Below are 16,532 nucleotides of genomic sequence, written 5' to 3'. Positions count from 1 at the left end.
TTGATGGAATTTGGAGGCAGAAGAAGAATGATTGAATTGGGGGAACGTGTCTACGTTGTGTGCGGCTTAAAACAAGGGATCTAACTGATGATTAAATATCAGACCTAATCGCTTGGTCCGTGCGCCAGGCAATTTCTGGAACGGTACCGGGATGCATGGCCAATACTACACTTCTCACTCGAGCAATGGCGGGCATGGCTTGGTTGGATCTCTGACATTGTCAACTAGCTAGTGCTTAGATTAACTACTACCGTACCCTATGATACTCGCCAGAGCACCGGCACGGTCGAGGAATAGTAAGAATCCTGCGCAAGAAAATTTCGTGGAAAAACAAGCAATCTACCAACTCGATACGAGCAGAATAAGCATTTATTTCAAGGATTACACCTGCCCGCCGTTTTACCCCGGAATGAGCAATCATCCCGCCGATCCCACGAAATACCAAATCAATCCCATCTCCAATTGCCGGCTCTCGATTTATAAAAAGGCGGGAGAAGAAAAGATAGCCACATCCAGAAAGGATATTTATTCCATTTTTTTGTGAAATACTTCCCCAATCCAGAGCCCCAGATGATACACCAAGTGTTTTTTGCTTTTGAGTTCGTGAGAAAAAAAGAGAAAGAAACAAAGATATTGAAAATCCCCCATGCCTGGTTAAACCTTGAAACCACGGCTCCGACGTCTTCCACGAGCACGTTCGAATTTCCTTCCCTTTGATTCGATGTACCTACTCCCCGCCGGGCTTGTCAGCGATTTCCCCTCCTCCTGCAATAATGTGCCGTAAAATATGAAGGATGTGAACATACGGCTTCTTGTGCTTGTGGGGACCCATGCCGAAGTGCTTGACAGCCTCACGAGCATTCTTGGGGCCTCTCAGGAGAAGGGTGTTGCTCCCAGTTGGCGCCCTCAACGCAAGCTGGTCAAGTGTAATGCACTCACCACCTGCGGCCTCGATTCTAGCACGGACAGTTGCAGTGAACCTTAAGGCTGCGACAGAGAGCTTAGGAATCTCCAAGGCACGGTTGTCGTCGGTAACAGTGCCAACGACTACAACAGTTTTATCCTGTTTAGGAGCATGGGGGTTGGCAGCATTCCTGATGATACGGGAAATCGATATGGGAGGGCGATTGATCTTGGACATGAATAGGCGGCGAAGGACAGTCTTGTTGAATGCCGAATCGGTGCGGCCTGAGGTATCCTTTGGTTAGTTGAATATTCTCTCGATGGGGGATTCCAAGAGATTCGAATTGTTGGGCATACGAGACAAGAAGCGATAAAGCTTTACGAGTAGCTTAAGGTAGACATTGTCGGACTTGGGCGCCTGCTTATTGCGGAGCTTCCGTCAGCATGGGCCCCTCTCATCCTCCCAAATTTCTCTCCCCTCTATGACGAAGAAACGAACCTTGCGGTGATGGGTTGGCCGTCTGTGGTCTAGATCGATGCTATATTTCCCTTCGTTAGAATCATCGTTCGTAGAAGTTACTTCAGGAGCAATCAAAGAGTGTATGCTTACCCCATGGTGGTGGTTTTCTCGGAGGGCTGTTGGCGTGCTAGTTAGTTGAAGGAAATTTTCGAGATTGTCAATATTTCACTCGGTTGGAGAAGAGGATTGCGGCGCACAAATTGGTTGTGGGGACTGCTGGTGGGCATCAGTTGTGTGGTAGGGCAAACCCTTATCTAATAAATAATGCCAAGATTTCGATCTCAACACCAACAACACCTAACGCAACTGTTCTGGCGCGACGAGTTATAATTAGTATGATGCTGCGAGTTACAAGTATCATGTCACCAGATATTTGGAGAATGGAAAAAAGTTTTTGAGAATTAGTTGTGGGACAAGAAAACATAAAATTTGCTCATTCAAATTCCGTTTACAGTGTGATATAATTATACAGTACAAGCTACCAGTCCATGCATCGATGGATTATCTCGGAAAAAAAACGGGAAAAAGTCTTCTCCTAGCCAGACTTAAGAATAGAGCTTAATCTGGCCAATCAACTTGTGTGCCTCCAGCGCGAAATTAACGGGGGCCGCATTCAAAACCTGATATCTGACCCTCTGCTGACCCTGAGAGACATCCATCTTCGCACGACATCTAAAGACGTACGCTTTGCAGTTCGCTTGCAAAAACGCATCAGCGAAGGCAGGTCCACCGGACTGATTATTGAGTTCAACAAGCTCATCCGCGGTCATTCCCATGATCATGATTCCAACATCATCGAAGCAACTAAACCAAGCCAAGCCAAAGGCATCACTACAGGAAATCGTCATGATATACCTGGCATATTGTTAATACGCACGGCGATAGAAAGGTTCAAAGGTTCAAAAAGGAAGAATGTTAATTACCTATGCTGACAATTGGGGTGGGTAATGTCACATTTCTCACACTTCCATTGCCCTTCAGCAATTTCGACAACCTTCTTGTTGCATTTTGGGGTTAGGCAAGCAGGGTACGAAAAATTTTCGTTTTTGATATAAACGATTGTCGCTTTGGTAGTGAAGATATCAGGATCTTCTCCCATACCGAGGTTTTCATCGCGGATCTGTGACAAAGTCTTATAAGGGTCATTGGTGCGGACAGCTGATGAGCCGGTATGGTGACTTTGAAACGTCTCTCCGCGTCCCTGTCCGTCATACCAACCGCGAAGCGCGTGAGATTCGTCAATGTCAGGATTGACAGTCATGGTAGAGCTATGTAGCATGCTTAGACTCCGACCACCATACTCGCTAACCTTAACACCCTTGAATGCCACAATCTCATCCAGTTGTGTCTCCCAATCCTCAGCAGATTTACCCCAGGTAGTGATGTGGACAGAATATCCGGACTTGTCGACCAAAGTGACATCCCGCTTCGTGTATGACTTTTGGGTGTTCTTTGACTGAATTGATGCGACCTCACCAACCTCCTTAATGACACCTATAACATCAATGATGCCGTCGTTTTGGATACTCTCCAATTCAGAAAATTGAACAAAATTGAAACGCGCCATGGGAATGCCATCATCTACATCATTACACTAAACCATCATTAGCTAACTGAACGCGTAATTCTCAAACATCGGACACAAACCTTCTCAATCTCAGTGTTACGCTCGAATGCCAATTCGTAATCGTTATTGATATTAGAGAACTGCTTCTTCGCAAAATTGACTTTGCAGTTCGAAATATAATAAACCTGCCCCTCCTGGAGTACTTCATAGAACGAATCCACTTGATCGTTAAATCCAGTGGCACGAACCTCGCCACTCTCGTCTAAAAGAGTGACATTAAATAGCCTCCCGTCACGATTCGAATTTTGCCAGAGCTTAATCGGAGACTTGTATGTGACTCTAGCTCTGATCGTCCATCTGTTCTGGTAAGGCGAGAGACTCTCGATCGGATAGATATTCGGACGCGTAGCGCTTGGAGCCGAAGAACGTGCAGTGGTGGTGGGTTGTGCTTGTCTAGCCGGAACACCTCTCTGTTCAGCTGGAGCAGGCGCGGGTCTATTTCCGTAAAACGATGTAGCAGAAGCCTTTTCATTCTGGGCCGCTCTAGCTCGATCGGGTGCCTGTGGGCGTTGAGATGCTTCTAAAGAAACAGGCTCCCCAATTTTCTCCTGCTTTCCGTACTGGGTGAGGACCTCCAGTCCGATAACGATAAGGATCCTGTCTCAGCGTTAGAAACTTGACAATGTTGCGGCAGGGTTGAGATTAACGCACTTCTTATCCTTGACCTTATTTGCCTGATAGTTTGTCAGCTGGACAAAGCAGCCTTTCTCAATTGATCCATCCAAGACATGAGCGGTTGCCTCTATAGATTCTGTTAGCTCAAAAGTTGACACTAAAGGGAAACACCAAGCACGTACGTGTAGCAAGCATCGACTGGATGAAATTTTGAGTATCTGAGAACACAACCCGGTATCTGAGAACGCGCGAAATCAGCAGAGTTTCAAAACCGTGTCGATAACAAAGAGGACTGACCGTTCCGGGGCGCCAGGTTGAGCGGCAAGAGATTTTATTTGAAGCACTTGGAGAATAGGATTCGGGAAGCTATCGGGTGTGGGAATATCCGCCTCGAAGACCCTTTGCAGAGCACCGGGGGTGCAGGGATTGTTCGCCATTATTTCTAAGATTCCAAGATATCGTGATCGAGTGCGGTTGGTGGAAGACTTGGTCAACACGAGAAAGAGGGGGGAAAGTGTTGGTGTTGAGGAGCAACGTGTAGAGTGGTGGCAATATGATGGCGCGTGTGATAATGATGGTGTTTTGTGACGCATCCTTTTAACTGCCTGTCTTGGCACTAACTTATCCTCTTCCGACATTTACCTTGCTCGAGTATTTCCCACAGGTACAGATTAGGCTACCACCAAGGCCCCGAGTCACCATAACCACAGTAAGAGCCCCGATTATGTCGAGCTGATTTTGTTGGCTACATAATATATTTTATCCGGTTTACAGAAACAGTTTTGCCTCTCAAACTCCACCCCCCCGGATTCACAATCAAATCACCCCCAACGACACCCACCCGACAAAGGATCCCGAAAACATAGACTGAATTAGCTGTTGGGGCCCTTAATTGCATCTCTTGAAGAAGTACACATATCTGTTCAATGTAATTATTAGTGTAGTGGCCTTGGAAAAATAGTACCTTATAGTAACTTACGCAAATTTCTTCATTTCTCCAACATCCGAGGCCTTGACAACCTTCTCGTCGTTGAAGAGAACCCAGACCTTGCCCTCTCCTTCGACATCTTTTCTAATAAACGCAACATAATGTCCGGCATGAATGCTGCCTCCTTTGTGGCATACAATACTATGCAGCTCAAACGGGGCTGGCTTTTCACCTCTTCCAGGCTCTTTTTTCGGGGCGCACGGGTCGACGCTCTCTCCCATTACTTCGTCGTCGCCCATGTCATCAGGGTGTGAAAACAGCCATTCAACCGCTCTCTCTACGTCGCCTCCAGTCTCCTTCAGAGCCTTCTTAGCTTGGCTAGCGGTGAATCCCATAGCTCCCAACATTGATACCTTCTCCTCATCAGGCTCAGTACCCGCTGAGTCCTTTTTCGGTGCAAAAGACATTTGGGCGTCGATATCCGGATCATCCATATGGGCAAAGAGCCAATTCATTGCTGCCTCTGAATCCTTGTTGCCAGTATGATACAGAGCCTTTTCGGCACGCATTCTTGGAAAGCCCATTGCCTCAAGTTGGCCTACAATACCTTCATCTGCTTGGAACCCAGGCTCTTCGTCCTCGGGGAGAAGCTCCTCATCGGCGGAATGAGGCTTTGCCAGGTAGTCATCTAGCAAAAATGGCTCGTCCCCCACAGCGACCGGAACGTCAAGTTTCGTAGGAACCCAGTTAATATATTCAAATCGCCTGGCGTTCACTGCGAGAACCTCTGGGAGAGTCTTAAAAGCATGTCGTCTATATATGTTAGCACCTTCAGCGAAACCAAATGTAACTTTTGAGCATACTTGGTAGCTTTGGCATTTTTTCCGCAAGAAGGGCAATTAAATCCCACAATCTCAACCGCTGTGAATATATCAAGACATTCCTTAATGGTGACTGGCTCGAAAACGTCTTTATTTTTGTCCTTCTCGTTGCCCCCCTCTCTCATTTTGACATCCAATGATTCAGTAGGGATTCTTTTCGCAGGGACGGGGACCGACATGTTGTCCTGGATATCAGTCCTATACCTAACTTTGCCACATCCCATGCACTGAAGCCTCTGCTCGAGGGCGAATCGGAACTCTGACACAGGATCTTCCAAGTCACCAGGATGATGAGAACGGCTGATCAGCTTGAATAGGTGCAAAAGAAGCTCAAAAGCATCTTGCTGACGCATAGTTGAGAACTCTTCATGCCCTTTCCCAATAAGAGCTTTGAACATAGCTGGTGCAAGTCCCCTTTGATGCTGAATCTCAGGAGAATACTCGCTAGCAGCTACATCGGGATCTGGGCGAGAATATCTCCCAGAAAGAAGACCATCGGCAAGCTTCCGAAGCTGCGTCTCCAAGTCATCTGCTGGGGCTAATGATTCTGGTAGATCCGGAAGATTGTATCTATCTCATCACCATCAGTTAAGATGTCCGGGAAAACCCTCCGATTAAGAACTACCTCTTCTCGAAAACTGGTAGCGCAAATAGGCACTGCAAAATACTAGCCAAATAACAAGAATTCCCCAAGTTCTTTAGCCCAGTAAGCCCCTTCCCCATCAATGGCTCGAGCTCTTTTCCATCCTCACTAGTCATTGAAAATTCCCACCTCATATTCTGCTCAATCTGCATCTCCGTAAGGGACTTTTCCGTTTTCTCACGTTCCGCAATGTTTATGCCCCAATAGGCCAAGTGCGCAGCAAGCTCCGTGTCCGTCTTCTCGTCGTCACACGCATAGCAGTACACGTCCGCGGTGCCTTCCGGCGTGATGGAGCCTAACTTGACGGATACAGGATGATGCGTAGCGTCGAAATGAGCGAGCCCATGAGATGACCCGCCTACACCACCAAATTGAGCACGACCACATCCGAGATTCCCGCACTGGAGACAGAGCCAGAGGTTCTCCTGGAGATCGCAAGCTGAGCAAGTAGCAAGGTTTTGAGATTCGAGTTTCCTCGGAACTTCCTGTTGAAGACATAATGTATGCTCGCAAGGCGTCATCTCCTGCTCCCATGCCTGAACTTCTGTCTGTCTGGCAAATGTCATAGCTTTCATCACTCCATCTATCACCTCAGGCAGCTTTATTAGAGCCGTTAGCGGTGACGCCGCTGCAAGGATCGAGGTTGGATGAAAATGGACTTACATTCCCAACCGTCCGCTCAACCTCTTTTCCGCCACACATATAGCATATCACGGCAGTATGGGTATCATACTTATCGTTCTCGCTCTCAGCCTCAATAACCAATTTCGAAATCTTCTTTGGAGGTTCAGCTCGCTGCGAATATCAGCCTTAAGAGACCCCAATCCAGTATTTGGATAGAAAGCTACCTCAGCTCTAGGCTTTTTAGTCCTCCTAATGTTCAAGGTGAGAGGGTGTTGTGACAGCTTATGATGAAGGAGCGCGTGGTTCCTCTCTCCAGCACATCCTCCATTGAAGCAGCTGAGACAGACATTCAGGCCTTCCGGATCGTCCTAGAAACTATTAGTACAAAGAACCCTTCCAAGAACTATATGAACCTACAATTCCGTCAAAACATTGAGTACAATCCTCTCTATGGACTGCCTGGCTCGCTCTTGGTGGGGTAAGGCCTATCAAGGTTAAAATTTCCCCCCTAAAGCTGGACCGATGAACCTACGAGACGCAGAGACGTGTTGGCAGTTCATTTTGCTTTCGGTTGATGAAGATGATGGAGTTGTGATTTCAATGCTTGGGAGACTAGCTAGGGAATGACTCCGGAGGGGATGTGGGGCAGAGAAAGTGAGGCTTAAATTTCGCTTACGTCATAAGCAAGATAAGCTCTTGGATCTTGTTGGAAGCCTAGACTATACTCGTACAGTAAGCTAGCCACATAGAAACAGCTCTTATGACCGTGTTTCATGCACAAACTAGGCTTCGGATTGGTATTTGTATGATAATACTAGCAACCACTACCAAAAACCTTGCCACTATCAAAACTCTTGACGAAGGAAAGCGGAAACAATAACGATAAAAGAAAAGTGATAACAGTAACAGAAACTCGGCTACCCAGCTAATGCTTACCCAGGAACTCTAGGAATTGATCGAAAGCCTGTTTCTGAGCAGTCTTTATGTGCTCCTCAGAATAGCTCCCATAGACAGCAAATCCTAAATCAAATCAGCAACGCCATCCCAACCCCGCTCGAGTGACACATATCATACCATGGGGGACACCGGAGTAAACCCTCAATTCGTGGTCGATATTGTTATCTTGTAGCTGTTTCCTTCCTCCATCTCTGACTTCATCGGGGAAGAACATATCGTTCTCTATGGAACAGCATCCTTAGCTTCATATAACCTCCGGGGCCAAGCAAAGTTATAGCTTACCAACACAAGCCAAAGTGACTGGCTTTTTAACTCCTGCAATATCCTCCTTGCTAATCAGTAGTCCTATGTGCCATGTTTTCAGTGTCCACTCCGTTTCCGTACAACTGGAATCCGGGTTCCAAACCATGCGCAACAGCACCAGCAGCAATCCCATCGGTAGCTGCAAGCCGCAAAACATACTTCGCTCCAAAGCAGTACCCTACCGCTAGTACTCCCATGGAGCCGTCGTAAGCCTTGTCAGCGTATGTCTCCTTGACGGCCTTCAGGACCTTTTCTATTATCGGCATAGTGTTTTCAGGAGTATGGCGAGCAAGCCACATATCTAGCACACATCCTCTCAGCTCTCTATCCTCACACGCAAAGGCGAAATGAAGCAACACACCGATCATAAAACCCTTGATACCCTCCGCGGCTCTAAACTTTATCGTCTCGAGAAGATCCGCATTTTCGGTATGTGCTGTTACTGCAGCGGCATTAGGAGCCGAATCGCCTGGGGCACATCCTCAGCTCTCCTGAACTTCCAAACTCCCCCTATTCGATTTCCTCGAATAGTTAAGCTCACCATTGAACCTAAAGTAACAATTAGCTTAAACCAAATGGTACAAGACACAGCATGCATACAGATCAGGCATAACAACAAAGTATCCCTTCCGAGCAAAATGATCTGCCTGTATCTGGTTTGTCTTCGCCGTGATGCCGGTTCCGCCGGTCAATAGGAGGACCAGCCTAGCGGCGCTGGAAAACACTCCCTCTGGCTTAGAAACATAAACCTACTTGCACAATCAAACAATTAGCTCCCAATCTCCGCCCCCCTTTTCTAAACAAACGCCCAGGGACGTACATCAACATCCGCAAGCTTAGCAATTTCCTACAACGCAAAGAAACCTTAGTTGACTAACAAACCCAATGAACGAAACGAACAAAAGCCATAAGTTAGGTAGAGCATACACCAGCAGCAACCTCCGAAATATCTATGAGCACAGTTCACAAGCATTAGCCAAGCTCCACAAATGCACATCGTACGTTACACTAACCGAGTGGAGCATCGTTCGTGCAATGGTCGCTCATACGAGGCTGCGGGGCTTTAACCTGAGCTTCGACCGATGCCTCAACGGTAGGAGCCGGGGGCGCTTTTGAGGGGGCTTCATCCATCATTTTTTTGCGTTCGGTTTCCTTTTGTGTGAAATAGTGCCGTACTATAGAAAGGTATGACTTTTTGAGGTTGCGAATGAGGCGGGGTTTGGTTGGCTTAGGGGCAGGATGATTAAGCCAATGGCGGAATGATACCAGCAGTGTGAGAGTCTAGGAGTGTAAGAGCGGAATGCCACTTGGGGTAAAGTCAAGATTGCGTGAGTAGATTGAGGCAGACTGGACGAACGAACGGGCAAGGTCTTGCGCTCTCAGCGCCCAGCGAGCAGGGTCAATCTCTGAAGAACACTCATGTTATATCACTCGGAACCAGGGTGCTGACAGCGTATTGCATTACAGTATCATAGCAGCACAGCATAAGTTACAGATCATTCCAGTAAAATCTTGTGAAACCGTAATTTCTTTGCTACCAGAGCTTTGTACTAACACATCATCCAATGAACGGTACAAATACACGATTAAAAGATGCGGCACAACTCATATTTTAAAGATTTAATTACAAAGTAACAGCAAACTTTTAGTCCCAACACCAAGTAATTTTATTACAACCCCATCTAGGCTGATAATATATTGTACATCTGTGTAGTAAACCCCAAACAAAGCATTAAAAATGTGAGTATGAACTCGACCAACACAAATCATTACGAAGGGGGGGGAAATCCTTGGGTTTCTCAAACCTACTTGGCTCATATGAGCTTGCAAGTTGTCGTCCTCACTGCTATTGATTCTTGCTCTATGGTGATGCACAAGCCAACAAACGACCGATTTTTTCCCGCTCGACGAAGACTGTTTATTGGACACGGTATCGATAGACGTACAGTTGGATGGAGTGATGGATGGTAAAAACGTAAGGAAATGTGCAATTTAAGGTAGATGCATGAATGGATCTGTGGATAGAGGCTCTCGTTTTTGCTTCGTTCGACCCGACCGACGATCGACCGATTGTCCCGCTCGTTCGTTCGTTCGCTCGAACTGCCATCGGGTAAACGTAACAAACTTAAAAGCAGCGAAAGTTTACTAAAAACAAGAGAATACCGAAACAGAAAGAGAAGAAAAAAATGATTTAGAGGGAATTTAGGAAGGAGATAAAGAAAAAACACCGGGCCAACTTCCGCATCCACCGCTATCAGGAAGTGAGATGCACAACAAATTCAAAACACTTTTTTTTGAAACAAACCGGAAATCGATAGGGGAAACAAGGTATTAACTACCGAATCACTGGATGATGAATTTTTTTGTTGAATTCCCATGAAATGTTTTCTGTAGCCGACCGGACAAGAAAATCAAAAGAGCCGATGAAAAAGTAGCAAAGACTTAGCAATTCAAGACAAAGGAGATCACCATTCGGCGCAAGTACGCCATTCATTAGTCTGCAAGATCAGCAGTGTCAAGATCGTCGTGGAGAGGAGAGTCTGAAGTAATTAGGTAAGGCCCCGCAAGCTAAATATGGAAGACGTTACCTTTGCGATGGTGAGCATCGTCCCCGTTGGCTGCAAGAGGGCTTCTCTCCCTATCGTCGTCAGGTCTACGAACATCGTCATCACCCTTTCTTCCTGGGCTTCTGGATCTAGCATCACGTTCACCACGGCGCTCACTACGACGAGGAGAGTCACGGCCACGAGAAACAGAGCGCCCACGGCGAGGGGAGCCACCACGACGAGCACCTCCACGAGGAGCATCGCGGCCACCATCAAAGCGCCAGCTAGCAGAAGGAGGGGTACGGGCCCACTGGAAGGAACCAAAGTTAGCCTATAAAACGCGGTAATAATGATAGACTTCGCATACCTCAATCTTCAACAAATCATCACGGCCAATACGACGACCATGCATCTCGTAATAGGCATCGTCAGCATCACGTCGGCTCTCGTACTCGACGAAAGCAAACCTGGCCGTCGAGGTGCTGTCAGCCACCCATAAAAAATTAAAAAAGCGGCTTCAAATGGTCGTCCACCGGGGAAGGTGGGGGATCGGTAACCTACAATCTCGAGGAAGCAGTTCTGGGAGCTGGAATGTCACAGCGGACAAGACGCCCATACCTGTTGAGTCGAAGGCCGAGAACGTTAGACTGAATTGGACAATGACGAGAATGAACCACGACGACGACGAGCAGGAGAGCGACGAATACGATAACGGTTTTTTAACGGATGGAGGATGAGAATGATGTAAAAGAAGGGTATAGTGTGCGCGTATAGCCTGCCGCTCGCGATAGGCGGCGACTATAACGATGTTATCGGTTCGACGGCGAGACGAACGAAGGGAAAGTACAGTTCGGGGTTGACAGGAGGGATATTCGAGCGGGAAGTAGCAGTAGTAGCAGTGATAATACACGAGGGGGACAATCGGTCGAACGAGAGAAGAGAGTAATTTCAAGATAATGTGTTGGACGGGTTTTAGTACCTCTCGAACTCGTAAGCAAGGTCTCTGGCGCGAGTACCAGAAGAAAACCCAGTAACGTAAAGAGTGGTGCCTCCTCTTCCAGACATTTCTGCTAGTGAGTGTTTTGGTGAAGAAAAAGTTAGATCTGATGTTTGTTATGAGTGTCAACTGCAGAAGCCCTTGTATGAAGAAAGAAGGTTGGGGAAGAAAAAATGAGAAGGGTGGAGAAGGCAGGCCGAAGAGATCTTCGAGGGTGGGTTGATGATGATTTAGGGTGAAGGTTATGATGGAGAAAGAGAGAGAAAGAAGAGGAAGGAGAGGCGATGGAAGTTGGAAGAGCTGGTCTCTTGGTTTTGGGCTAGGTAAACCTGGGTGGCTGGCGCTTGATGACAATGAGATTGTTAGAGCTGTTCAGTCATGTGACACGATCCACTAGGAGCTCTTTCTCCCCTCTACGAGTAGACTTCCGGAAAGTTCCTTGAGTAAGAACAAACAACAAAGCAACTCTAATTACGAAAACTATCACCGGCTCACAACGGGGTCCTTGCAAAGATCGAACCTTGTATCTTTCGCGGATCCATAAAATCTGCCAGCGAATCCCATTACCGTACCGTCTCAAGCTCTCCCAGCACAATAGCTTCCGATATAAAAAATTGACAAACCAAACCCCAAGCACACCCCCTGCCCTCCACACACTCATGCCAATGACAGCACCACCCCACTGCGGCCCAGTAGAGAACCCACTTCCCTGTCATTTTCCAAGTTTCTAGTCCACAATCGGCCAACCATTTCCTTGAAGGACGCCCTCTACAAGTACACTGGGTCATCAAGACCCCCCAGACCCACTAGAACATTTCTCGATTACTCTACTAGCCATAGAAGAAGGGGAAGAAAGAAGAAGAAAGAAGAAAAGGCTCCATTGGGTTGTAAAATTAAAAAACCGAATTTATGCAACACTAAGCCACGCCGAAATTACATATCATCCTCAAAGTCCTGCATAATTGTCTCCTCAGGTTCGTCCTCGGCCCAGCTAAAGCCGTAATCAAAGTCCATCAAATCTGGCTCTGCCATACCGGCTAGAACACTGCTTCCAGACATTTTCGCCATCTTGACCATGTATTGGATGAATTCTCTGCTCATCCCGTACTTTTTATTGATCGTCTTCATCTGCTTGTTCAGAGTCATGATGCGGCGTAGTTCCACTTGAAGGGCAGCGAGATTGCAACTTTCGTCCACAGGGTGATTATGAAAGTGAACTGTTGTTTGGGATTGCTCCGGGTTAGGGTGCGAGTGCGAAAGGGACGCACTTATTTCCTCACGTTCAATCTAATGTTGTTAGCCCACCACCCACGGGGTTCATGACTCTTGATATGGAAAGACAAACCATTCCCAGAATTACGGCTTCAGTACCCTCCTTCCCGCCCATGTCACCACCACGGCCAGTTACCTCCAAATCTTTCTTGGATATTTCCTCCGTACTTAAGGTAACATAAGTGTCCCTGAGCGCAATTATTTGCATCCGTCTAAACGCCTCAAGGCACTGAATAGCCAGCCCAGTATTGTTGTCCTGTCTAAAGACATCAACCAGCTGGGTAACCTCTGTGCGGAGCAACTCTGGGTTTCCAGCCTTGAAGGCTACGACAAACGATTCATAGGGCTTGCTTAATGCTTTGTAAGCTCGGTTCGCTACTGAGGTGGTAGATCTGGGTATTGGCAGTGACTAGGTCCATTAGCCTTAATATAACAAACAACGTCGATAATAGTTTACCTTTCCATCAAGAAGAAGCCCGACAAGTATGTATTTCTTGTATGCGTCTATTTGAATTTGTGAACATGCACTGCCGGGAGCAACTATAGCCTTCAATCCCTTAATTAACATCCACAAAAATAATAACAGAGGAGAACAAACATATGTGAGATAATCCGCCGCCCTTCTCCATTCCTTGATCCCCATGTAAATCATTCCAGCATACAGGAAGTATGTCAGAACATCTTGGTATGTAACCTCCCCAGCCCTTGCATTTTCCACCACCTTGCCAGTACTCGCACAAGGAAACTCGACGATATCAATATCAACAATTGCTGCCGCATCACGATAGCATTTGGCCTCCAAACACAAGCGAAGGAAGAGAGGATGCAGGAAGGAAAACTTTGCGGGATTAAATCGTAGAATCGCTTTCTTTATGGGGCGGACGGCAATGATAGGCTAGAAACCACTTACGTTAGTAAAGGAAGTGTATAAAACCCACAAATGCTAGAGCCAGGCACCAACTTTACCACTCTCCGTAGCAAAGGAGAAAAAATATTCCACCAGTCGTCTAAAGATATCTTGTGCGCACCGGACTTGCTTCGGATTGAAAGTCTCGAGAAATGTGACAACCTGTCTCCACACAACTTCCATGGCATCCTTCTGACCGAGATCTATACGGGCAACCCTATAAAATCCACCGATCAGCAAAAAGGTATTAACCCAAATCAGCTTTCCCAAACGCACAATACATAGAGGTATGCAAGGCTATTGACCGAAGGATCCAACAAAGCCAACACATCAGTTCCGGCGTGTTGATACGCAAGCGTAGCAGCGGGGGCCCTATTCAGCAACGAGAGGTGATTCTGGATCTGCTTCTGGAGCTCGGACTCCGAAATGTTTGGTGAAGACGGAAAGCTTAGAAAACTGTCGATAAGTTTATCCATAACGAATAAGGAACAGTTTCGCTCTCAGGAATTACTTGATAGGAAAGGGAAGGGGCAAGTTGGCGCCGGGCGTTGTTTATTGAGAACTGGGGTTCAATAAATCTGTAGACGTGGGGCAATCAATAAAGGTGTGCGAGGTGGGCTGCCTGCAGAAGAGCTCGGGCAGGGCCAAGAATAGATGAGTCATCAAACCACCCCGCGGATTCAACCCTGTCAGAAATTGATCTTAGTCCAATTTAAAGGTAATAAATTTAAGGCAAAGAAATAGGAACATTGAGGCGCGAACGGTGGCGAGTGGCACGGATAAACGGGGGGTGGGCAGGAGTTTGGGCCAATCAGGAATTCTTTCTTGGCCAATAAAGGGAAAACCAGTGTGTTCCTATTTTGCCTGTAACCTGCAAAACCCTCGCCCAGCATATATCCTATCATACCATCAAAAAATCGAACACTTGGCACAGAATCACCTTGCCTTTGGCCCCGCCACAAAGCTGCAAAGGGAACCCCCCCCCCCAAAAAAAAAGGGAAATAAATGCCGCCAGTTATCCCCTTTTAAACTTTTTACATTGAGAAAAGATTTTTGTGTGACACCGGTAGTCGTTCTTGCCTATTTTGAGAGGGTTGTTGCGCCGAGAATCCCAAGTGATCACATATCAACTGTACCTGAAACATTTTTTCATGATCGACGGCCGTTCAGCGAGTGATACTGTAATTGCAACCCCTCGAACTTTTCTACTATATTTCCCATCCGCAATTGAGGCAGAAACAGCAATTCTCAACAAAAAAAATCCAAAAAATTATGGCTACAACTGCAGCTGCTCCAGCGGAGATTGCCCATACTTCTTCTCTGGCATCAAGGGTGCTTAAGGTAGTCTCGGGCTCAGACAGGAGCGCAGCGCTCACAGCGGTCTATGAACATCTTCAAGCGGCCAAGGACGAGATCCTCGAAGCCAACAAGAGAGACCTCGAAGCCGCTGAAGAGCAGGCCAAAGCTGGGAAATTGAGCTTGAGCCTTATCAAGAGACTCGACCTATGCAGGTCTGGAAAGTGGGAAGACATGGTGCAAGGGATTCTAGATGTGAGGGAATTGGAAGACCCTGGTGGGCAATGACTCCTCCCCATAATCGATATTTAAAAAGAGAGAAGACATTGTCTATTAATACAATCATGCCGTGAGCACCCCAGTTGGCAAAATAACCCTCGCTACAAAACTCGACCAAAACCTCGACCTATATAGACTAACCTCGCCTATCGGCGTCCTCCTGGTAATATTCGAAGCACGGCCAGAGGTAATAGCAAACATCACAGCCCTAGCTCTCAAAAGCGGTAACGCCGTGATCCTAAAAGGCGGCAAAGAAAGCACCCACTCCTTCGCTGCCATCGCAGGTGTAATCTCCACCGCTCTCTCCACAACCTCCATCCCACCGGGGGCCGTCCAGTTAGTGCTTAGTCGCGAGGACGTAAACGCGCTGTTGGACCAGGACCAGTACATCGACCTGGTCATCCCACGAGGCGGGAACGAGCTAGTACGGTACATCAAAGACCACACAAAAATCCCGGTTATGGGACACGCGGATGGCCTCTGCACGATATACGTGCATGCAGACGCGGACGAGACCAAAGCCGTGAAGGTTGTTCTCGACGCGAAGACAGATTACCCAGCTGCGTGCAATGCCGTTGAGACGCTGCTGGTACACCAATCCATCTGCTCCACCATTCTCCCGAAAATTGCCGCGATGCTGTTGGCCGCAGGAGTGTCTCTTCGCTGCGACACCTCGTCCAGGGCAGTCCTCGAGGCCTCGTCGCTTCCGCCTTCTTCGAAGGCTATCATCCAGGATGCGACGGCGGCGGACTACGATACGGAGTTCTTAGAGTTGACGCTTGCTGTGAAGGTCGTGTTGTCAGTTGAGGAGGCGGTTGGGCACATCAACGCTCATGGGTCCGGGCATACCGACACTATCATCTCGGAGGATGAGGAAATTGCGGAGAAGTTCATGGCGGGGGTAGACTCTGCGGGTGTATTCTGGAACGCGAGTACTCGCTTCGCCGACGGTTTCAGGTACGGATTTGGCACTGAAGTTGGGATCTCAACGAATAAGATACATGCCCGGGGACCCGTGGGATTGGAAGGGTTGATGATTTATAAGTACCAGTTGAGAGGTAACGGGCAAGGTGCTGGAGAATATGGCAGTGGAAGGAAGCCTTTCTTGCACCAAAAGATAGAATACTAAGGGGGGGGGAGCTCCATACCAGCAGCCCGGTAATTCTTCAATACGCTTCTTCACACTATTACTTAGTGATTGCTGTTCATGCGATACGTTACATATTGTGAGCAT

At 47.4% G+C, this 16,532-nt stretch overlaps 9 protein-coding genes; 1 reads left to right on the top strand and 8 right to left on the bottom strand.

Moving 5' to 3' along the window:
* Positions 1-351: 351 nt before the first annotated feature.
* GSTUM_00005529001 (60S ribosomal protein L18) lies at positions 352-1,650 on the bottom strand (the record flags this gene model as incomplete). XM_002837673.2 is given in 8 exon segments in its annotated part: positions 352-727; positions 807-980; positions 1,052-1,094; positions 1,105-1,188; positions 1,261-1,321; positions 1,403-1,442; positions 1,514-1,550; positions 1,593-1,650. The coding sequence occupies 8 exon segments, from the start codon at positions 1,648-1,650 to the stop codon at positions 655-657; spliced, it is 570 nt and encodes a 189-aa protein (XP_002837719.1). The 3' UTR covers positions 352-654.
* A 178-nt stretch (positions 1,651-1,828) lies between these two features.
* GSTUM_00005528001 (uncharacterized protein) lies at positions 1,829-4,165 on the bottom strand. XM_002837672.2 has 6 exons: positions 3,963-4,165; positions 3,848-3,903; positions 3,702-3,792; positions 3,071-3,647; positions 2,347-3,017; positions 1,829-2,278 (listed from the first exon to the last, which is right to left on the bottom strand). Exons 1-6 carry the CDS (start codon positions 4,100-4,102, stop codon positions 1,969-1,971), a joined length of 1,845 nt encoding a protein of 614 aa, XP_002837718.1. The 5' UTR covers positions 4,103-4,165; the 3' UTR covers positions 1,829-1,968.
* Positions 4,166-4,401: 236 nt separating this feature from the next.
* Positions 4,402-7,301, bottom strand: GSTUM_00005527001 (uncharacterized protein; the record flags this gene model as incomplete). XM_002837671.2 has 8 exons in its annotated part: positions 4,402-4,584; positions 4,645-5,406; positions 5,457-6,044; positions 6,100-6,716; positions 6,781-6,912; positions 6,966-7,109; positions 7,159-7,226; positions 7,274-7,301. 8 exons carry the CDS (start codon positions 7,299-7,301, stop codon positions 4,554-4,556), a joined length of 2,370 nt encoding a protein of 789 aa, XP_002837717.1. The 3' UTR covers positions 4,402-4,553.
* Positions 7,302-7,515: 214 nt separating this feature from the next.
* GSTUM_00005526001 (uncharacterized protein) lies at positions 7,516-8,369 on the bottom strand (the record flags this gene model as incomplete). XM_002837670.2 has 5 exons in its annotated part: positions 7,516-7,761; positions 7,816-7,920; positions 7,981-8,043; positions 8,105-8,302; positions 8,363-8,369. 5 exons carry the CDS (start codon positions 8,367-8,369, stop codon positions 7,667-7,669), a joined length of 468 nt encoding a protein of 155 aa, XP_002837716.1. The 3' UTR covers positions 7,516-7,666.
* Positions 8,370-8,382: 13 nt separating this feature from the next.
* On the bottom strand, positions 8,383-9,450 carry GSTUM_00005525001 (uncharacterized protein). XM_002837669.2 has 5 exons: positions 9,015-9,450; positions 8,929-8,951; positions 8,822-8,848; positions 8,602-8,750; positions 8,383-8,482 (listed from the first exon to the last, which is right to left on the bottom strand). Exons 1-5 carry the CDS (start codon positions 9,133-9,135, stop codon positions 8,455-8,457), a joined length of 348 nt encoding a protein of 115 aa, XP_002837715.1. The 5' UTR covers positions 9,136-9,450; the 3' UTR covers positions 8,383-8,454.
* A 194-nt stretch (positions 9,451-9,644) lies between these two features.
* Positions 9,645-10,108, bottom strand: GSTUM_00005523001 (uncharacterized protein; the record flags this gene model as incomplete). XM_002837668.2 has 1 exon in its annotated part: positions 9,645-10,108. One exon carries the CDS (start codon positions 10,106-10,108, stop codon positions 9,920-9,922), a length of 189 nt encoding a protein of 62 aa, XP_002837714.1. The 3' UTR covers positions 9,645-9,919.
* GSTUM_00005522001 (uncharacterized protein) lies at positions 10,108-11,813 on the bottom strand. XM_002837667.2 has 5 exons: positions 11,527-11,813; positions 11,109-11,165; positions 10,915-11,014; positions 10,590-10,857; positions 10,108-10,541 (listed from the first exon to the last, which is right to left on the bottom strand). The coding sequence occupies exons 1-5, from the start codon at positions 11,610-11,612 to the stop codon at positions 10,495-10,497; spliced, it is 558 nt and encodes a 185-aa protein (XP_002837713.1). The 5' UTR covers positions 11,613-11,813; the 3' UTR covers positions 10,108-10,494.
* A 664-nt stretch (positions 11,814-12,477) lies between these two features.
* On the bottom strand, positions 12,478-14,302 carry GSTUM_00005521001 (uncharacterized protein; the record flags this gene model as incomplete). XM_002837666.2 has 6 exons in its annotated part: positions 14,000-14,302; positions 13,778-13,940; positions 13,415-13,711; positions 13,274-13,363; positions 12,890-13,225; positions 12,478-12,831 (listed from the first exon to the last, which is right to left on the bottom strand). The coding sequence occupies exons 1-6, from the start codon at positions 14,197-14,199 to the stop codon at positions 12,478-12,480; spliced, it is 1,440 nt and encodes a 479-aa protein (XP_002837712.1). The 5' UTR covers positions 14,200-14,302.
* A 590-nt stretch (positions 14,303-14,892) lies between these two features.
* Positions 14,893-16,427, top strand: GSTUM_00005520001 (uncharacterized protein; the record flags this gene model as incomplete). XM_002837665.2 has 2 exons in its annotated part: positions 14,893-15,296; positions 15,382-16,427. The coding sequence occupies exons 1-2, from the start codon at positions 14,996-14,998 to the stop codon at positions 16,425-16,427; spliced, it is 1,347 nt and encodes a 448-aa protein (XP_002837711.1). The 5' UTR covers positions 14,893-14,995.
* Between the last annotated feature and the right edge of the window lie 105 nt (positions 16,428-16,532).

This window comes from Tuber melanosporum (genome assembly GCF_000151645.1).
Source record: "Tuber melanosporum whole genome shotgun sequence assembly, scaffold_2, strain Mel28".
Classification (NCBI taxonomy): Eukaryota; Fungi; Ascomycota; class Pezizomycetes; order Pezizales; family Tuberaceae; genus Tuber; species Tuber melanosporum.
The sequence above is the reverse complement of the archived record's forward strand: the minus strand, read 5'-3'. Positions and strand labels throughout refer to the sequence as shown.